The sequence below is a fragment of the Notolepis coatsorum genome, assembly GCF_963971535.1.
Source record: "Notolepis coatsorum genome assembly, chromosome: 18".
NCBI classification, from domain to species: domain Eukaryota; kingdom Metazoa; phylum Chordata; class Actinopteri; order Aulopiformes; family Paralepididae; genus Notolepis; species Notolepis coatsorum.
The window spans coordinates 82,871,158-82,890,394 of record NC_140182.1 but is presented as its reverse complement, the minus strand read 5'-3'; the positions used below and the strand labels follow the sequence as shown (position 1 = coordinate 82,890,394).

At 44.6% G+C, this 19,237-nt stretch overlaps 1 protein-coding gene across 2 annotated transcripts in view; it reads left to right on the top strand.

The window, feature by feature from the left end:
- Positions 1 to 17,587, top strand: part of fbxo31 (F-box protein 31) — a gene marked incomplete at its 5' end in the record, with an annotated part of 77,696 nt that extends 60,109 nt beyond the window's left edge. For both annotated transcript variants that reach the window (XM_084334649.1, XM_084334650.1), the window contains 5 exons: positions 10,307 to 10,381; positions 11,043 to 11,152; positions 12,026 to 12,191; positions 14,366 to 14,751; positions 16,634 to 17,587. In XM_084334649.1, the coding sequence (XP_084190775.1) occupies positions 10,307 to 10,381; positions 11,043 to 11,152; positions 12,026 to 12,191; positions 14,366 to 14,751; positions 16,634 to 16,856 (960 nt within the window). In that variant the 3' untranslated portion in view covers positions 16,857 to 17,587. The remainder of the gene's footprint in view (positions 1 to 10,306; positions 10,382 to 11,042; positions 11,153 to 12,025; positions 12,192 to 14,365; positions 14,752 to 16,633) is intronic.
- Positions 17,588 to 19,237: the final 1,650 nt, after the last annotated feature.

Genomic DNA, 19,237 nt, shown 5'->3' with positions numbered 1-19,237 from the left:
GCTTATAACTTCATCAAACTTACTCTGATTATCCTACCACTGATAACATAGAGTCCTTACCTGACATCAGATGGTATCCAACTGGTATATTCCAATTCCTGATCACCATTCGGAAAAAATCGATACGTGTATGGATCCAACGCGATACAGTAGAACTCCATGATCCGTGGGGCTCTGAGGCTCCAGAATGAACTCTGGTAACCCCGGCTGGATCAGTGAACTGGAAAATAGTACCGGATTTTTTTCCCCAATTTTCATTGAGTCCATTCCAAAATCACTTACCGTAATTCCTCTAATAGTAACCCCGGCTTGTATTTGTTTCAACTGTAGCGGATACCAGGCTTGTATTAGGAGGAGGCATGTATAAGAGAGAGGCCTATATTTCAAATTTTCAAACCGATCATAATGAATAAATCAACATTTTGTGTCAGTTTGAACCCAGTAAAATGTACTGGGTTCATTTATTGAAACCAAGTACTGTATGCAATACGGTAGTAAACAGTGCAATTACAGGTGGTCAAAAAAAGTAAAATAAAGTAAAATAGTGCAATCACAATACTGGTATAATAATAATAATAATAATAATAATAATAATAATAATAATAATAATAATAATAATAATAATAATAATAATAATAATAATAATAATAATAATAATAATAATAATAATAACTTCGTTTTATACAATTCTGAGGTAGGCTTACTCTCTTGGTAAACATTAACACCATACCATTATATGGTATTTACTGCACAGCCAGGCCAGCATATAACAACAATAACAAAATATACCCGGCTTGTATTAGGAGGCCGGCTTATAATTGCTTAGCTCAACAGCGCACCGGTCATTAATAGAGACCCGGTTTTTAATTGAATACCGGTTACTATTAGAGGAATTACGGTATGTCATCTGGGAGACGACAGGGGGCGCTTTTTTCCACAGTGATCGCCGGCGCCCCTCGGCTATACTCGGGTAGGCTCGGGTGATGCAATAATTTTTCAGATCGCAAAAAAAAAATAAAAAATCCGAGAAATCTCGTGAGTGGCATTCTACGTCACTATTAAAAACCCGAGAAATCTCGTGAGTGGCACTCAAAGTGTTAAGAACAGATGCATTTGTATTTATTTATATGTATGTTTTGATTGTTTTGAAACTCACGCCCTCTTACATCTTCAACTCCTCCGCCATTTCCTCAATATGGCTTTCCCATGGCCTCCCAACCACTCCCCATGCTTCAACCAATTGTACAGTACCTCCTGCCCAAGCTGCACCACTGTCCTTATATGGTCATGCTCCCACTTTGCCCTCTGTAGCTCCTGCCCAAGCTGCACCTCTGTCCATATCCCACGTGTCTGTCCAGACAATACCATCCTCCAGTCACCATGCAGCTGCCAGCGTAACACACTCTGCCCTCCCTACTCACCATGTACCTGTACCTCCAGGTACTGGCACTGTATCCATGCCTGGCCCTGTACAGCCCAGTTCCACTAGTAGTTGGCCACCAAGGCAAGCCACGTCATCCCAGCAGCCACAGTCTGTTCACTCACATGTTCAAACACCCAATTCCATGGATCTGTTCATAGCCTCTGCATATGGGATACCCAGGCCATCACTTCCTGTGTTCAAGAGTGGCCGAGAGAGTGAATACGCCCTCCTGAAAATGGCTCTAGAAAACCTCCTTGATATTCACCCCCATCTTACTGAACAGTATAAATACCAGATCCTATTAGACCATCTTCAGCACCCAGGTGCTAACAAATTGGCCAGATCCAGCATGCACAATGTAAGACCATATTCCACTGCCCTCCGAGCACTTCAAGAGAGATACGGACAGCCAAGGCTGCTTGTTCAGAGTGAACTTGGTGCATTATTGAATTCCCCCATTATTAGCATTGGTAATGTAGAGGCCTTGGAGGAGTTTTCCCTTTCTATCCATGCCCTGGTTGGAACGTTGCTGTCCCTGGAGGGCCCCACTGGCTCTGAATTAAGATGTGGCTCTCATGTTGACAGACTACTTAGTAAACTCCCTGTGCAGTACCGAGATGGTTTTGTGGAGTACTGTATTAATCGTGGCATTCTGACTGGGCAGGCAAACCAAACATACTCCCTCCTTGACCTCTCTACTTGGCTGCAGTCAAAGTCAAGAGCTGTTGAACTCTACAAGCAGGAAAGACCACGGGCTGTAAAGGAACGCCAGCCCCCCAGACAGGTCTCCTCTGTCTACTTGTCAACATCATCAGAGAGGGATAGCACACCAAGAGTCACCTTATAAGAAGGTACTTATAAAGCCTTCTAAACCATACTGCCCCCACTGTAATGTCGGAGACCATTTCCTTGGTTCATGCATAGAATTCAAGAGACTTTCCGAAAATGACTTTCTGAAATGGATTAAAGAGAAAGGCTGATGCAACAAATGTGGGAGAATGCATAAAACTGACAAATGCACCTTAAAGAGGCCATGTAACATTTGTAAGGAGATTCACCTGACTATTCTCCATGATGTTAATGTAAACAAATCAGCCACAGTGATGCTTACATCCTCCCCCTCAGGGCTCCTTTACATTGACAAACCCAACCGTTCCCATAAAGTAATGTTGAAAATTTTCAATGTATGTCTCACAATGGGGAAAGGACCCTCATTACTCATGCAGTCCTAGATGACGGTGCCGACGGGTCCATTCTGCTTCCTGAAGCTGTCCAGTTCTTGGGCCTCACAACCCAGCCTGAAACCATCTCACGACGCACAGTAAAACAAGATATAGTGCAATTGAATGGAGCATCTGTATCTTTTGAAATTTCCCCTATCAACCAGCCAACAGAAAGGCATTTGATCAATGGTGCATTCACTGCAGGCAATCTAGGACTGTCGGAACACACACACCCTGTGAAACAGCTACAAGAGCAGTATCACCATCTCAGAGATGTTTCATTGCTGTCTATCGATCATGCATGCCCTCTTGTCCTCATTGGCTCAGATTATGCCCATCTCAGGCATTACAGCCACGGAGCCAGTTCTAATGGGGCCCCCTGGTGGCCCATTGGCCATACATACCAGGCTGGGATGTGCTCTCCAAGGGCCAGCCAGCTTAATTCAAGCCCATCATCACACTCTGTCTTTCACTCAAACCTGTTTCAAGAGTGAATTGCTTCGTAATGTGGAAAGACTCTGGCAGATTGACACCTTGCCCTACGTGAATGAGAAAACAGCTACAAGGTCAAAGCAAGACAAGCTAGCTCTCTATCTACTTCATTCTTTTTTTTTTCACTTTTTCTCCTCTTTCTATTTTTCTCCCATCCCAATTCCACTGTGCCAATTATTCCCTCCCCTGTCTTGAACGTTGCTTGCATATGCCCCCCACTGGCCGGTTGTAGGGAGGATAGAAGCCTTGCATCATGTGTCCCCTCTGATACACGAGGAGGCAGCCTGTCACATCTTTTCACCTGCCAGCGCGGACTCTCATTGGCGAGGTGTAACGTGTGGGAGGCTCACACTATCCCCGCCATTTCCTGTCTCTGCTGTGCAGGCGTCCCCAACCGACCTGTAGTAGTCGCTGTCCACAACGTCCAGATTACCACCCATCGACTTCCACCCGCTAACTCTGCCAATTGAGTTAGTATGACGGCTGGCCCAAGCCGGAGGCAACGCCGACAGCCGGAGTCAAACCCGGTGTCTCTTGCGTTGGTGAGGGGCGCAATGTCCGCTGCGCCACCCAGCCGCCGCTCGATCTACTTCATTCTAAGACAGTTAGAGTAGAGATAGATGGTGTAATGCGCTATGCCACTCCGCTGCTAAGAGCTCCCAACACTCCTGTCTTTAAAGCTCTAAAGGAAGCTGTCTTGCCCCGTCTCTGCTACAGAAAGACGCCTGTCCAAAGATCCCAAAATGTCTGATAAATACCAAGAGGAACTGGATAAGCTTGTGCAGTCTGGCTATGTTCAAAGGATTCCCAGTGACCAGGTGGACCAATCACATGAAACGTGGTATTTCCCTCATCACATTGTTGAACACAACAACAAGCACAGAGTTGTATTTGACTGTTCCTTTGAATACATGGGCCAAAATCTGAGCAAATGTCTTCTGCCTGGCCCAACACTGGGTCCTTCTCTCCTTGGGGTCCTTCTCAGATTCCGTCAACATGCCATTGCCATTTCTGGAGACATTAAAGGTATGTTCCATCAGGTGCGCCTTCTAAACAATGACAAACCTGCGCATTACTGCATTTTATATGGAGAGGGATGCAGCCGGACCAGGAACCCACTGTTTTTGAATGGCAAGTGTTGCTCTTTGGAACAACGTGTAGCCCATGCTGTGCCACTTATGCAGTTCAAAGGCATGTCCAAGATCATTCTGATGGCAATGAGGAGATCCTTAACTCTGTCCAACATTGTTTCTATGTTGATAACTGCCTCCAAAGTCTCCTTTCCTCTCATGAAGCCAAGGCCCTCATTGACTAAATGAGACCCCTCCTTGCTGCCTCAGAGCGTGTCTACGGTGCTGTTTCCTACCTTCAGACCACAGACGAACATCACCACACCCATGTCAGCTTCATCATGGCCAGGTCTCGTATAGCTGCTAAACGCCAGTTATCCATCCCTCGTCTTGAATTGTGTGCAGCCCTATCAGGTGCACAGCTGGCTAACCTCCTCAGTTCTGAACTCACTATCCCACTAGTCAGTGACCCTCTGGACAGATTCTACAACTGTCTTATCATGGCTAACATCTGACTCATGTCGCTACAAGGTGTTTGTTGGCACAAGAGTAGCTGAGATTCAGACACTGACCGACATAAAGAGCTGGAGATATGTCGACTCAAAGAGCAATCCAGCTGATGATTTAACACAGGGTAAAACCCTCCTTGAACTTTCTCAGCTACACAGATGGCATCAAGGCCCTCCATTCCTCTTGATGCATACCGAATGCTGGCCAGCCAATCCAGCTGTGCTTGCTGGATCAGAACCTGTGGAGGAACTTAGGAAGTCAATGTTCTGTGGCACAGTGATGTCTAACACAAACCTCCCAGTACAGCATCCATCCGATTATATTGGACCCTAAACATCCCATAACCAAACTCATTATTAAGCATTATGATGAGAAACTGCTCCACCCAGGTTGTGAGCGCGTTCTTGGGGAACTGAGACGCAGGTACTGGATCCTACGTGGTCGCCAAGCCATTCACCAACATCGGCACCAATGTCGAGACTGTCAGAGATGGAGAGCAAATCCAGTCATTCCCAATATGGCAGACCTTCTTCCAGCTCGTCTTAGACTGTTTAAGCCCCCCTTCTGGTCCACAGACATAGACTGTTTTGGGCCTTTCACTGTCAAAATTGGTCGCCGCACAGAAAAGATGGGGACTACTCTTTAAGTGCTTGACAACACGGTGTATACATATTGAGCTGCTTGACCGTATGGATGCAGATACATTCTTAAAGGAAAACTCCAACATTTTGGGAAATTAGCTTATTTGCCATCTACCCTGGAGTTAGACAAGAAGATGCATACCTTTTTCTTCTCTGTGCATGCAGTAGGAGTAGGAAGACGTTGGGAACTAGGCTAATGGCGGGACCTACTTTCAGTGACTGACGCTAAGCTAGGCTAACAGGGCGCGTCTTCCTACTCCTACTGCATGCACAGAGAAGAAAAAGGTATGTATCTTAACACACCAACATTTTGGGAACCCTGGAGTTAGACAAGAAGATGCATACCTTTTTCTTCTCTGTGCATGCAGTAGGAGTAGGAAGACGTTTAGAACTAGGCTAATGGAGGAACCTACTTCCAGTGACTGACGCTAAGCTAGGCTAATGGTGCGTGTCTTCCTACTCCTACTGCATGCACAGAGAAGAAAAAGGGTATGTATCTTCTTGTCTAACTCCAGGGTAGATGCCAAATAAGCAAATTTCCCAAAATGTTGGAGTTTTCCTTTTAATGGCCTTCAGAAGATTTGTCTCACGCAGAGGGTAAACCCTTTGAACTTCTTTCTGATTGTGGGACTAATTTCAAAGCCGGTGAGGCAGAGCTGAGGAATGCCTTTCAGGCCATGGCACCAGACTTGAAGCATCAATTAGCTCGTACACAAGTCAACTTCCAATTCAATCCTCCATCTGCCCCACATTTCGGTGGAAGCTGGGAACGAGAGATCAAATCCATAAAGATGGCCCTCCGTGTTGTTCTAGGAAACAAACCAACAACAGAAACAGTCCTGCACACAGTCCTGATTGAAGTGGAAGGTATTCTGAACTCAAAACTCCTAGCATACATCTCCTCTGACCTTGCTGACCCTGACCATGTCACACCAAACTTGTTGTTGATGGGGCGGCCTGACTCCTCTCTTCCCCAGGCAATCTATTGCGCAAGTGAACTCCCTGGCAAAAGAAGGTGGCGTCAGTCAGATCTTGGCTGATCAGTTTTGGTCAGCCTTTATCAAATTCTACCTGCCAAACCTTCAAGCTAGGCAAAAATGGGAGACTGACAAGGAGAACTTGGATTCAGGTCAGGTTGTAATGATAGTTGATCCTCAACTCCCTCGAGCATCATGGCCTATTGGAAGAATAACTGAAACCTACCCTGGAATGGATGGAAAGGTTCGCACCACTAAAGTAATTATTCAAGGTCGAGAATACATACGCCCTGTTTCCAGACTAATCCCACTCCCTGAAATCACAGAAGAAACCAAATAAACGTATTTGCTGCACAAATCCGGGGGTCGGCTGTGACAAACTGCAAGGTTCACTTCCCCTCCGCTCCACAAGGAGACACCACCACAAGGTGTTCAGTGGCACCTGTGGTAGCACTGAACCTCACTTCCTCCCTCACCTCCTCCCATTACACCCAGGACTCTCTCTCTCTCATTCTCCCTTTGTCTTCAACACATGCACAGCAGGCCTGTGAGTTTGCTGTGTGTTGCCCAATGTCTGCCATGCGTCTGTTGAACTTTGTTTAAGTAAGTCCCAGTGTTTTCCTTACTATGTTTAAGAACAGATGCATTTGTATTTATATGTATGTATGTTTTGATTTTGTTTATTTTATGAAGTTCCTAAATCTGTGGCTAATTATTACTCAAATAATATACTTTAAATACCTAAATGATATACTATGATTTAAAGGCCATGTTTATGTTTGTATTATCTGGCATGATATTGAATTTGTTTGTCTTTATTCAGAACCATGGCAATCAACATGAAAACACCAGATCATCATTATCCAGCAAAATAGATTTATATTTGATTGCAACCCTTCTTCTCCTGGTGGTTTGTGGCTCCAGTCTGAACTTTAAAACCTAACACAACCTGAACTCTGAACTCTGTTGCCTATACTTAATCCATACTTATCTACCGCCTACAACTGTCTTACACTGTACTCATACCTACCTTCATTATACCACTATATCCAATCTAGACTCTATATCACACTGTATAATAACAATATATAATAACTCTGTACACACTGTATATACACATATCTATATCAAGTTTCAAGTTTCTTTATTAGTTGTCATACAAAAATAGAGTACTTTTATATGAAATGCTTCTTTCTGTTTTGCTCCAGAGATTGTGCTAGATAAAAATAGATAAGTATAAAATAAGTATAAAATAGAAGTCAAGTACGTAGACAAAAGTGTTCAATGTACATATGTACAATATACAATGCAGAGTAGAAAAGTAACTGAGTTACAATATACAGTACAATGCAGAAATGGGATGAGGTACAATTTAGGTACAATTTACAGTAAGGTGTGATGAGGTAGTTGTAGTGCAAATTCTTTACTAATAAATATAAGGTGTGTTAAGTGTCTAAAGTGGTTCCGGAGTGAGTTGTTTGTTTAAAGTAAGTGGATGTGTGTGCTGTGAGTGTATTTGATGGTTTGTTATAGTGATATTGTCATTCAGCATCCTGACTGGGGATAGAAGCTTCTTCTGAGTCTCTCTGTGCTTGCCATGAGACTTTCATGATATCTGTATGTATATCCATACCTACTCATGAGTTTATTAGTCATATGATAATACTGTACATACATTAGCTTAGCATATTTAGTCCATAGCTCTGTCATATATACTCCACGTATTCACATGCCATATACTGCAATGCACTTCACTGCTCCATTGCACTCTGGTTAGATGCCAACTAACTCCATGTATGAATGAATGAATGAAAACTTTATTTAACAGATTGCAGAATGGGTACAATACAGTACGGCTCAATACATACAATTGTTAAGGGGATGCTGACCTGAGAAAGACGTTTGTCTTGTTTCCATCAGGGTCCCCCATTTTCATTTCATATAGACATTTATGACATACACAACATACATGACATTTATGGCATAGGGACATATAGGTATTTAGTACTGATACATTTGTGACATAAGCGGTATTCAAATATACAGTACTGTTACCCCTAGATCCTGACAGAGTATATACATATGATGGGGAGGGGACTGTACATTAGGAGGGGGTGGGTGGGTGGGAGGGAAATATACATACGGCGGGGAGGGAATATATACATGCGGTGGGGAGGAGACTGTCTATTAGGAGGTGGTGGGGGTTTTGGGCATTTACGGTGGCCAGTTTCGAATTGCAGCCTCCCGTAGGTGCTCTTTAAGAGCGGTTTTGAATGTGGGCAGGGATTCACATTCCTTTACAGCTTTGGGTAGGGCGTTCCACATTGTTGTGGCATAATTGCGAAACGTGTTTAGTCCCTTGTTTGAGCCGAATCTGGGTTTAACATGATTTGTTGAGCTTCCTCTGGTGTAGTGGTTGTGGTATTCACTGACCTTTGGGAAGTATTTTGACATGTACATGGGCACCCCGGTCGTATAGTGTATCTTGTAGACCAGGCCCATTGCAAGTTGCTGTACTCTGTCGTCTACTCTAAGCCATCCTAGGTTGTCAAAGTGGGCAGGGGTGAGGTGGGTTCTGGGGTTCAGGTCAAGTAGTAGTCTGACCAGTTTGTTTTGTGATGTTTGTAATTTTGTTTTAAGCGCCTTTGAGGTGCTTTGGTACCATGAGGTGCACGCATAGTCATAGTACCCTTGAATGAGTGCTCCTGCCAGAGTCTTCAGGGTATTCTTGTTTACCAGAGAGGAGATCCGGTACAAGAATCTAGTTCGTTGGTTGACTTTTTTTTATTATATTGGATGCCATTTTGTCACAGGAAAGATTTGCCTCTAGGATGGAACCCAGGTAGGTAATTTCGTCTTTCCTTGTGACAATATTGTCACCCACTGTAACTGAGAAGCCGTCGGTCTTGCTGAGTTTGTTATTTGAACCGAAGAGAATGGACTCCGTTTTGCCCATGTGTAATGATAATTTGTTATATACTTGTATGTCACAACCAAAGGTCTGATGACCTAATACAAAATACCTGGACCGGGCTGTTGTGAAGCCAGCCCGTCCAGTGAGTGCTTTAAAGCACAGGTCCCGGCAGGAAGTAGACACGGGGAATGAAACCCACAACACACAATTTGGGAAAAGGGTAAGGGAGAACAAACGGTAAATACAGCAAGACAAACACAAGTACAACCGTGTCCACAGACACCAGCCAACCAGCCAGAGGTTGGCACTGGGAACCACCCAGCAACAGTACACCAATCTACAAGTCCACACAAATAGCGATTTTAAACCGCCCGGGCTCCGGTTCAAGCTCCAGCTCCGTTCTGAACCCTCTGAACCTTGGTGCTCTCTGGCGAACCACCCCGCGTTTACACCCATTTAAGCAGAACCAACATTCCACCGTCTCCGTCATCAACGCGGGCGTTACTCGGGTAAAAATAATGCGTGGAGAGCGAGCCTCAGCGCGAGAGCGCACACACAAAAGCACACACGCGTGCCACACACACGCTGTATACGTTTGAAATGAATCGTTCCAGCAAAGTATGCTTCTATTATTCGAATGACTTGTTTTAATGGGTATCATATAGTAGTAAGTCCTACTGTAGCTGTATAGCAATATACAATGTACGGGTGATCAACTGGGTATAAAATATATAAATGGATACTACTGAGTAATAGTGCTAATCAGATGTATGTACAGAGTTGCAGTATTATACAGTGATACAGGTATAAAGACACTATGGTAGTAAGTCATACTGGCAAGCAGTGTAACTAGTATGAGTAGGTAAGGGATATGTACAGACATATATTATCTACAGGTATGTAAAAAGGATTATTATGCAGGTATGTACAAGCAGATGTGGATAGATAGATATACGATAAGAATAATAAGTTATGCGACTCTAATCCGAGGATAGTTATTTGTAAGTGTATTATTCTTCAAGTGTGTCTGATCATGTGATGATGTGGTCTTTTCAGACGGTGAAGAGGGACGAGTTCTCAACCAAATGTAACCAGACCGACCATCACCGCATGCCTGGAGGCAGACAGGAGGTGAGGGGTCAGGTCAGGGGTCAAGTTTCAAGTTCAAGTTTGGTTTTATTCGTCACATATACAGTACATGTAAATTACAGTGAAATGCTTGGTTCTGTATGAACCCCCTGAGAATGTGCTTCATACAGTAAAAAGAATAAAGCCCAAACACTATACAAAATATACAATAAACAACCTAAAGTACAAAATGCAAACAATGAATGAAACTGCTATAGACGGGCAATAGGGCTTTAATTCGATATATATATTGTATTAAAAAATATGCACACCCGAGACGCTAGAGGTCGCCAATGTGGGCCATTGCATGTTAAGAGGTTTTAAAGGTGAATGTTTAAAGTGAGTGTGTGCAATGAATGTAAATGGATGTGTTTGTGTTGCATAGAGTCATTGAGCATCCTCATGGCCTAGGGATAGAAGCTCCTATTGATTGTACTGGCCATGAGACTCCGGTAGCGCTGGCCTGACCATAGCAGTGCAAAGAGGCAGTTGTTTGGGTGGCTAGAGTCAGGTCAGGTCAGGGGTCTTTGTGTTGGTGGGTGGGTGGTTTGAATTAATCTTGCATGGTCATTCAAAGTTGTCTTGTTTGATGATGTTTCAAAAGACGAGGTTGAGAATTAAAGACATGATTGTTTACGTTCTTTCCCGGTCGTCACACATGTAGGAGTTCAGGACGTGGCTGGAGGAGGAATGGGGACGGACGCTGGAGGACATCTTCCATGAGCACATGCAGGAGCTGATCCTCATGAAGTTCATCTACACCAGCCAATATGAGTAGGTCTCTATGCTGCATACTTTATCTGTAGGCCTGTCTGTCTCTATGCTGCATACTTTATCTGTAGGCCTGTCTGTCTTTATGCTGCATACTTTATCTGTAGGCCTGTCTGTCTCTATGCTGCATACTTTATCTGTAGGCCTGTCTGTCTCTATGCTGCATACTTTATCTGTAGGCCTGTCTGTCTCTATGCTGCATACTTTATCTGTAGGCCTGTCTGTCTCTATGCTGCATACTTTATCTGTAGGCCTGTCTGTCTCTATGCTGCATACTTTATCTGTAGGCCTGTCTGTCTCTATGCTGCATACTTTATCTGTAGGCCTGTCTGTCTCTATGCTGCATACTTTATCTGTAGGCCTGTCTGTCTCTATGCTGCATACTTTATCTGTAGGCCTGTCTGTCTCTATGCTGCATACTTTATCTGTAGGCCTGTCTGTCTCTATGCTGCATACTTTATCTGTAGGCCTGTCTGTCTCTATGCTGCATACTTTATCTGTAGGCCTGTCTGTCTCTATGCTGCATACTTTATCTGTAGGCCTGTCTGTCTCTATGCTGCATACTTTATCTGTAGGCCTGTCTGTCTCTATGCTGCATACTTTATCTGTAGGCCTGTCTGTCTCTATGCTGCATACTTTATCTGTAGGCCTGTCTGTCTCTATGTGGTATACTTTATCTATAGGCCTAACATGCCTACACCAACAGTGTCCATTCATTAAATAGGGTGCTAACGGCTAAGCTCACAAGCGACACATTTTCAAAGCTGGTCAGTTCCTTTTGAAAAAGCCACGAGGATTCATCTGTAACCTCTTCTTACAGATTCTCCAGCCTCGGTGGAGGGTCTGATAAATCAGGGGGTCTTTTTGTTTCCACAGTAATTGCCTGACGTACCGACGCATCTACCTGCCTCCCCAGCTGCCCTCTGACCTCCTGAACCCAGGCCTCTTCAAGGGCACCTACGGCAGCCATGGCCTGGAGATCGTCATGCTGAGCTTCCACGGGGCCACCACCAGGGCCACCACCAGGGCCACCAAGCTCACAGTGAGTCCACTGCTACAGGAGCCCCATGTTACATGTGGAGGAGGCCATTAGATTCACATGGATCGTCGTCATGCAGCACAAGTACAGTACAACAAAGAGCTTTGGCATCCAACCAGAATGCAAATGGAACAGTAAAGTGCAATAGTAATATACAATGTACATGTGATTAAACTGGGTATAACATATATATAATTAGTACTACTAAGTAATAGTGCTAATCAGATCATGATGTATGTACAGAGCTGTAGCATTAATATGTACAGTGATACAGGTATAAAGACACTATGGTAGTAAATCATACTGGCCAGCAGAGTAACTAGTAAGTGTATATAGAAGGATTATATGCAGGTATGGACAGACATAATGTGGATAGATATACAATAAGAATATATATATATACACGGTGTATACAAGGGTTGACAGTGGCTCAGGAGGTAGAGTGGTCGTCTGGTAGTAGGAAGGTTCCCGGTTGGATTCCCGCTCCTCCCGGTTAGCGTGTCAAAGTGTCCTTGAGCAAGACACTTAACCCCTAACTGCTCCCGATGAGCAGGTTGGCTCCTTGCATGGTTGCCGCCGCCATCGGTGTGTGAATGTGTGAGTGAATGGGTGAACGTGAGAAACACAATTGTAAAGCGCTTTGGATAAAAGCACTATATAAATGCACCATTTACAACATTATTGTACATGCTATCATACAGTTATATGGGTTATATGCAGGTGGATAAGGAGGTATATAGAAGGATTATATGCAGGTATATTAATTTGTTGACTCGTCTTTGTTGTGAGGAACCGTCAACGAAGAGAACATGTTTTGAGAACGTGTCAATCATACGATATACCATGTGAAGCTTTCACAGAATATTGTGAATTTATTTGCATCTTTGATTAATATTCCTGCTCCTTCTGTCTCTGAGTCCTCTGGTTGATATGCATGCTGTCTCTGAGTCCTCTGGTTGATATGCATGCTGTCTCTGAGTCCTCTGGTTGATATGCATGCTGTCTCTGAGTCCTCTGGTTGATATGCATGCTGTCTCTGAGTCCTCTGGTTGATATGCATGCTGTCTCTGAGTCCTCTGGTTGATATTCCTGCTCCTTCTGTCTCGGAGTCCTCTGGTTGATATTCCTGCTCCTTCTGTCTTGGAGTCCTCTGCCTGCTTGCTATGTTGAACCATAGGTCTGCCCCCTCGCCCACCATCCCTGTGGGTCACAGGTCAACCGCTGCATCACTAGAGAAAAACATCACTTCAATGAAACCCTTTCAAATCAGTAAAGTATCCGATTGTGGTCCCTGATGTGATCTCAGGGTATCTACCGGTTTCAACAAGTTACATTTAAGAAATGTTTAATACCACTTAGAGCAACACTGAACTGGTGGCTGCACTTGCACACCCATTTAAATTCTCACACGTTCCATACAAGCTCCCGGTAGCCCCGATGTGATACCCGTGCAAATGACATTTAAGACTTTTTAATACCATTTAAGGCCTTAAATTGAGAATTATGAATTGAATACTTTAAGACTTTTTAATAACCTGCAGATACCCTGAATCTTTTAGCCACAGAATCTTTCTCTAGAACTCGCCCCACACACAGTGGGAACATCTCGGCTCACTTTTATACCCGAGGTACTGGGTTGGCAGACAGTGTCGTTACCTCCGCCCGACTGAGCTGTATTATGGAAAAATCATATGTTCACCCTCTTACATTCCTTGTGCAATATTTATTGTAATATTCCTTTACTCCATTTACGATAAACCAGTTTACTGGCATAAATTATCTAGCGTAAAGAGAGCATGTTTTGTCTGGACCAACTAACGACCAACTCTCTTATAACAAAATAATAGCGACTCAGGTCCTTCTAGCCAGATTATCAGTAGCAGTTTATCAGTATTCATCCCACACTGTTATATTTTACAATACTGACTGTTGACTTTTTTTCTGTATGCAAAACCTTGATTTATTTTACTAGAAGGCTGAAAGTATCCTTGGCCTCGTGGCTCACTTCACAGATTGTCTTCTGCTCTTTCTGTATTGAACTGAGACTCTGTGCACAGAATAAACTATCTTTTTTCCCATCGACTCAATTTCTCTTAAATTCACCGGACTTGGTAAAAGAATCCTCCACAACAGCCATCTAGTGGTGTAAACCCCCATGTTCCTTCCTCCCCTCACAGGGAGACCCCAACGTCCCCGCGGGACAGCTGACCCTTGACGTGGACCTGACCCGTCCCCTGGTCCTCCCAGACCTGGAGCACCAGCGGAGCATAGAGGAGCTGACCCGCCTGGTGATGGCCGTCCACGAGGAGGTGCAGAGGGAGGCGCAGCGGCAGGAGCAGGTCGCTCCTTCCTCCTCCGCTGCTGCCCGGGAGGAGGAGGCCTGCGGCGGGGGCGACGACGCAGGGGCAGAGGGGATGGAGGAGGCGCCCCCCGGGACCTGCTCGGACAGGTGCCAGTCCGGCCCCAGCGGCGGGAGCGTTCACTCGTCGGACGACCAGCCCTTCGTCCTGCCCCAGGGGGTCATGGCCCGCAACGAAGTGTACCCTCGCACCTGCAAGAAGTGGTGAGTCGCCTCGGGCCAAACGCATTCACACTGCTTTCCTTCATAAGATTAAGATATTCCTTTATTGATCCCCTTGGGGGAGATTCAGGTGTCATAGCAGAAGGGGGGAGGGGAGGTACAGGTATGGGCAGGGTACATTTTACATTTTGTCATTTAGCTGACGCTTTTATCCAAAGCGACTTACAAGTTTTGTACAGCAGGAAGGGCCCAACTCTATCAACCGAGTAACAATGTTCATCAAAGTGTTGAGTGCTACAGTGTAGTTTAGTATATTAGGACAAGTGCATGACAGTAAGGTTAGTTAGGGTTAGAGTTTTTTTTTTCTTTTTTCATTTCAGATAATGATTTGAAGAAGCACGTCTTTAGTCGGCAGAGAAAGATTGGACGGTTTTCGGCTGTCCTAACTGTGGTGGGAAATTCGTTCCACCATTGTGGGGCAAGGACTGAGAATGGGCGACTTCTCTTTGATGACCCTCCCGGAGCTCGGATAGGAGTAGGTCTGAGGCGGCCAGAAGATGCAGAGCGTAGGGGCCTTAAGGGTGTGTAGTTAGAGACCATTGACCGGAGGTAGGCGGGAGCCGTTCCCTTTGCTGCACAATATGCCAGGTCGAGGGCCTTGAAGCGGATTCGTGTGGCAATGGGGAGCCAGTGCAGGTCCCAAAAGATATATGGTAATAGAAAAAAGACATAAATATAGGCAATACAATTACATCTGAATATAAAAACATGAAAAAGAACAGCGTAAACAATATAATTTACTCTGAATATGAAAATATGAGAATCAAATTTTATTGCCTATATTTATGCCTTTCTACTATTACCCTGCTCATACCTGTAACTCTCCTCCCCCTTGCTGCTATGACACCAGAATTTCCCCAAGGGGATCAATAAAGGAATATCTTATCTTATGAAGGAGCGAACCGAAATCGGGGGGTCTTCCTCTTTGGCCAGTTAGGGTACCTTGTGTATGTGTATACTGCACCTTGTTTATACTGTCTTTATTGCCTATATTTATTGTAACTTATAATATAACCGATAGGGCATACAGACCCTCATCTGCACCTTGTTTACTTTTGTAGTTAATTATATTGTTTACACTGTTTATTTTTCCTAATATATTTTATATTCAGATACAATTTTATTGCCTATATTTATGTCTTTCTACAATTACCCTGCCCATACCTGTACCTCCCCTCCCCCATGCTGCTAAGATGCCCGAATTTCCCCAAGGGGATCAATGAAGGAATATCTCATCTTACCTTATCTTAGTCACTCACACGCAACAAGCGAAATATTACCCGTATTGACATACTAGGGCGACAGTGGCTCAAGTTTCAAGTTTCTTTAATATTTGTCATACAGAAGTACAGAATACTTTTATACAAAATGCTTCTTACTGTTACGCTCCAGAGACTGTGCAAGACAAGATAAGTATGAAATAAAATAACATAGTAAAATTAGAAGTAAAAAAAATGAGGTCACAGTGTTCAGTTTAGACATATGTACAATGTTCGATGCAGAATAGACGTAGTTACCATACAATATACAATACTGTGCAGTGTACTAATATACAATACTATATAGTGCAAGGCAGAAATGGGACGAGGTGCAATTTTAGGTACAGCAATCATCTGGTAGTTGGAAGGTTCCCGGTTTGATTCCCACTCCTCCCGGGCAGCGTGTCGACCTGTCATTGAGCAAGACACTTAACCCCTAACTGCTCCCGATGTGCAGGTTGGCACCTTACATGTTCGCCTTCGCCGTCTGTGTGTGAACGTGAGTGAATGGGTGAATGTGAGGAACCAAAAATTGTAAAGCGCTTTGGCTAAAAGCTGCTACAGTATATAAATGCACCATTTACCATTTATACTGACTGTTCCAGCTTCTACGGGACGGGCCTGATCGCCGGGCACGGCTTCACCAGTCCGGAGCGAACGCCGGGGCTGTTCGTGCTGTTCGACGAGGACCGCTTCGGCTTCATCTGGCTGGAGCTCAAGTCCTTCAGCCTCTACAGCCGGCTGACGGACCGGCTGGCCCACGCCCACGCCCCCAACATGGAGCGCTTCGAGGCCATGCTGCGCAACATGCAGTCCTGGACTTCCTGATCCGTCAGTTCCCATCCCCCCTCTTCCCCTCTCACGCCCCCAACATGGAGCGCTTCGAGGCCATGCTGCGCAACATGCAGTCCTGGACTTCCAGATCCGTCAGTTCCCATCCCCCCTCCCCCCCTCAACATGCAGTCCTGGACTTCCTGATCCATCAGTTCCCATCCCCCCTCTTCCCCTCTTCCCCTCTCACGCCCCCAACATGGAGCGCTTCGAGGCCATGCTGCGCAACATGCAGTCCTGGACTTCCAGATCCGTCAGTTCCCATCCCCCCTCCCCCCCTCAACATGCAGTCCTGGACTTCCTGATCCGTCAGTTCCCATCCCCCCCATCACATAATACAGGAGTCCACTCTCTACGTCCACCACCACCACCACCACCATCACACACCAGAGGAAATGAACTGCATCTCCAGTATACAAGCCGTCGTAGCTTTAAAGAACAGGCAGCAGAGGCGTCTCTGTGGCCCCCAGCGCTCAGTCACTCTGCTACGTTGAACGGCCTCCTATTTACTCTTCACCACCACCTTGCCGCGCAACTCTGTTCTCATCGGAGAAATGTAAATGATGTACTTAATCGACCACAGGGAAAAAACATACATAATCTATGTTATATATATTAATTATGTTTTTGGTAGATATTTTATTGGTTTTTACCGGGCAGTCCGGTAGAGAGAGAGAGGACGTATGGGAGGATAGAGGGGGAGTCGAACCCGGGATGCGTGAATACTTTCGGCAACCAACATGCCCTTCCGCGTTGCTCTGATTGGCCGAGCGCGCGCATGCGCATGAGCCGCGACAAGCTCCTCAGAGGCAGGAATACTAAGCTCCCCTTATACAAATGGAAGTATTGATTACGCCATAACTAATCATTAAACAAATATACCGTTAACTGGAATATGTTGTTTCTTTACACATATGTTGGCTTATGTAATTGGTTTGTCATGACAAACCAATAAAAAATCGCGATTTACCCGGTGGCTACAACAACACACAGTAACTACATGCATCATTGTTTACAATTAACGGTGGGACTAATCTAAAGGACTGGACACGGACACGTTAAACGAACCTAAAGTTAGTTGTTCACCAACAATCTACAGACACAAACAAACACAGAACCGGACTGTTATATTAACACTTTGGTTGCCTAAGGTTAAATTAATGATATACCATAGATTGCCAGCGCTATTTGTCTATGGAGAAAGTCCCCTTCTTTGCAGGGCTATAACTTTTTAATTTCTATTGCTACATTGCCATTATTAGGGCCCATTCAAAGTCCTATATGTATTGTTCATTGTGTAGCAACGTTAAACTTTTTCATTCACATATTCATAGTAAAGTATGGTCTAATGTATAAGTATGTTTTCATCTCTTTCTGCAGCTTTCTCCAGAACGTGATATATAGCCCCAAATGCATTATATTGATGATGAAATACAGTTTGATGGCAATCAGCACGATATAAAAAATTCCAACTAGACGTACTTCTAGAAGTTACTACACGTCATCTGATGTTGACCGGATGGGCGAGGGGGCGTTTATAATTCCGTGGGCAGCGTTATACCAATCATCTAATGTGGGTCAAATGTTGATAATATCAGTTATTATCGAAGACGGTAACGTTACACGCTGAAACTCACCCCAGTCTCCGCGCGCCGTTGGGCGATCATCGTCGAGTAGAAATTTTATCATTATGGGATATATTATTACCCGGTCCATCTCCAGCTTGTATAATGGTATATACGTCCAAATCATGTTGTTTATCGAGTTATTGGCAATCGATCGCTATGTAGTGTGACGAGCTAGAGTCACGGGACATGTACCGAGTGGCCGGAAGCAATACGGACGTCTAGCAAAACCTCTACTGCGCTTCCTGTTAAGCGGTTGCGCCGATCGGCCACCAGATGGCGCTCCTGAACCGCCAGAGAGCTCAGTGGGTCCTGCTGGTGGATCTCAGGCCAGCGGAGGGACATTATGAATCCGATCGCAGATTTTTGAAATATTGATATAAGGACGCTGTACAGCGTCCCCCGGCAACTTTAGCATGGCCAGCAAAGACGTGAGAAGACGTGTCCCGGCACTCAAAGTGTTAAATGTATTGATTGCTGTTTAACGCGTCCGTGTCCAGTCCTTTAGATTAGCCCCACTGTTCATTGTAAACAATGATGCATGTAGTTACTGTGTGTTGTTGTAGCTACCGGGTAAATCGCGATTTTTTTTTATTGGTTTGTCATGACAAACCAATTACATAATCCCAACATATGTGTAAAGAAACAACATATTCCAGTTAACGGTATATTTTTTTAATGATTCGTTACGGCGTAATCAATACTTCCATTTGTATAAGGGGAGCTTAGTATTCCTGCCTCTGAGGAGCTTGT